The sequence below is a fragment of the Entamoeba histolytica genome, genomic scaffold (genome assembly GCF_000208925.1).
Source record: "Entamoeba histolytica HM-1:IMSS scf_1104750516671 genomic scaffold, whole genome shotgun sequence".
In the NCBI taxonomy this organism is placed as follows: Eukaryota; Evosea; order Mastigamoebida; family Endamoebidae; genus Entamoeba; species Entamoeba histolytica.
In genome coordinates, this window is record NW_001915001.1 from 3,327 (window position 1) to 6,661 (window position 3,335).

The window sequence follows — 3,335 nt, forward strand, 5'->3', positions numbered from 1 at the left end:
GGTAGTAAAGAAAATGATAAAATAAAATCATGTTGTTATCAATATTCATTTGAATATAAATGAATATCAAATGTAGTTTGTATGAGACAATTTCCACGATGTTTCAAACAAAAACGAGTCATAGTAATTGAAATGATTCAAACTAGAATAATTGAAGATGAAATAAAAAAGAAAAACAAAACAATGAATGAAACTGTGAATATAAAATTTACATAAATCAATGAAGAAATAATTTATTTCATTTGAAATCTTCACACCCAATGTATTGTTGTTTTATTAAATAAGAAGAAATAAAAATAAAAGAGAAATAACATGAAGTAAAGAGATAATTGATTTACATTATTAACATATGTTTTATTAAAAAAAATCTAGTTATTAAATACTTTAAGTTATAGATAAGACACTATTTATTTATTTATTTTCATTTTATCTTTGTTATTAATAATATTAAAACACTAATATATTTGAATGTAACCTTTTTCCTTTATCCATTATTTTATTTCAAATGTGTATTTATTGTCCTTCATTCAGATAATATTTTGGGTTATTATTCTTATATTATTTTTTGAATTTTAATTAATATTTCTGACATTATATTATCATTACTTCTTTTTTCAATTCAAACATATAAACAGTTAATGCCATTAATTTCATTTCATTATTTGTATTATGTTTTAACTATAAAAGTTTCATGTTATTATGATTTGACTCGTATTCTTTACTTTTAATTATTTCTTTCATATAAAATAACACTTTCCTTATGTTAATACAAAAATTCTACTATTTTATCATTTTGCTTTATTTCAGTAATTTTAGTTATATTCTAAATATATAATCATACTTCCTATATAAACTGATATATATTTATAAAAATATCGCAAAAGTACTTAACACTCTTGTAATTTCAAAACATTTGATTATTTAAATAAATGAATATTTAAATTATTCTAAAGTTATTTTGAATAAAAATAAAAAATGTTAATGAATTGTTTCATTATAAATTAAAAAGAAGAAATTAAATGTTAACAAAATCAATAAAATTAAACCTCTTGATAATAATAAAAAATATAGACATTAACTATTATGATACTAATGATATCAAACGTTTTTAAACATTGAAAAAGAATATTTTGTATATAAGAAAGTAACAAAAACTAATTCCTCTTACTCAATTTTTTTAAGAAGAAAAAAAAAAAACAAAGTGTGAGATTTTGATGATTCTTGAATATATACGATTTTGAATAACTGAAACAAAAATACTTTGTTTTTGCTGTGATGGTTAGACAAAACAGTATAACAACTAAAATAAGTTATAGAATTATTACAGAAAAAAATAAATAAGAGAAATTGAAATTCATTAACCCCTTTAAAGAGTCTTTATAAAAACAAAATGAATGTAAAAAAAAGAAAGAGTATAGTTGAATATAAAAATTTAAAAAAGAATCTTATTGAATGTTAAAAAATACTGTTCTATAAATAAACTAAGTTATCACACTTATTAAATTAGTTATTCCATTTTATCTCAAAGGTATTCAATTAAAAAAGTTGTATTGCATTATTAATTAACACAGTTTTTTTTCTTAAGAATTGAAAGAGAAGATGGTGCAAATAAAGTTATATTTTTATTATAATCTATGAATATAAAACAAATAAAAGAATGATTAACATTAATTAAAATTCTTTTCTTCTAACACAGGGAATTGTTCTAAGTATTCTAAGTATTCTTCGTCAAATGGTAATAAAGAGAGTTTAGTGACATGATTCAAATTAAATGATTCAAAATTAATATCTTCACAATCTTCTAAATGAAGTTCTTTTAATTGAATATCATTTTTGTTAAAAATCCTAATAGAAGAACAATAAAGATATAAAGATTTAATAGACAATGGTAATTTAACTCTAACTTGATTTGAATTTTCAATACAAACATCTTTTAGTTGAAGATACTTTGTCATATCAATAGCCCTATTTCCTGCAGACCCAATGATTAAACAAGTTAATGAAGTTGGCATTGAAGCAGTAATTACATTATTTAAATATAATTTTTTAACTGAAGTAGCTTCATTTAATTGTAGTGTTGATAATACATTTGGACGAGCATCATAAATCATAAGTTTATCTAATAATTTTAAATGACTTAATTCTTGAAATTTCCAATTTCTACAATTATATAATTTTAAACATTCAACAGAATGAGGACAAATAAATTCTGAACATTCATCAACGCATAAATTAAAAGTTATATCTATTAATTTTTCTAAACTTTTAAGAGATTGTGTTATATTTGTATTCGAAATATTAATTTTTGTTAAAGAAGTTAATTGATAAATAAAATCAATAGGAATATTACTTGTAGTTAATTCTTTAAGTGTAATTGACAATGTTTGATGAAAATATGGTGTCATATCATTAATAGTTATTGAGGTTAAATGTTGAGGAAGAATTATTGAATGTTTTCTTCTTTCTATTTCTAATTTATGAAGACGTTCTCTTTCTTCTTTTTGTTCTTCTGTTTCTTCAACAAAGTCATCATCATCTGAACGTTCAATGCCATTAATTCTATCCATTCTTCTTTGCATAATATCATCTTGATCTACTTCTTCTTGAGGATCTATTTCAACGTTTAAAGTTAATTTCATAACATTATCAAATAATTTAAATTGGGTTTGAATTCCATCATAATAATCTGCATCAATAATCATTTTATAAGGTAAATAATTTTGTTGAATAAATTCTAATGTTTCTACATTTGGTTTCTCTTTAATTTGTAAATGAAATTTTTTATCCATCATTACAATAACATTTTTATTTAATTGACTATACCATTGATCAGATACTAATACTGCATATTTACTCATTTGTTCAATATACTCTTCTTTTGTATCATCATCAATTTCAATAATAACTCTTTCAATATTTTTATACTCTTTAAATTCTTCTATTTCTTTGTAATTACCAATATTACTTAATCGAAGAATTTTTAAATGTTGTTGTTTATTACTAAAAACGGAATTTATATCAAACTTTTGTCTTCCAATATCAATTTTACATCTTTTTAATAATTTCATTTTTCCAATATTAACTAATGAAACAGGTGAATAATTCCATATAAATTCTACAATACAATCTTCTATTTTTTCCATTAAAGTAAGATCAAATGGTGGATCATATAAAGTAATTCTATCAATTGAATCTAATTGACTAATATATCTTGGTACTTCACCTCCTTCTAATATTAATGTATTTATATTAGGAAATACTTCTCTAGCTATTTGTGCCAGATATTCATTAATTGTTCTTTTCCATTATAAAAATTCCATCACATTTATTAAAAC

General features: G+C 21.0%; 1 protein-coding gene across 1 annotated transcript; it reads right to left on the bottom strand.

Annotated features, from left to right (window-relative positions):
* Window positions 1-1,667: 1,667 nt before the first annotated feature.
* EHI_026200 (uncharacterized protein) lies at window positions 1,668-3,143 on the bottom strand (the record flags this gene model as incomplete). Its single annotated transcript, XM_645082.2, has 1 exon — window positions 1,668-3,143. One exon carries the CDS (start codon window positions 3,141-3,143, stop codon window positions 1,668-1,670), a length of 1,476 nt encoding a protein of 491 aa, XP_650174.2.
* Between the last annotated feature and the right edge of the window lie 192 nt (window positions 3,144-3,335).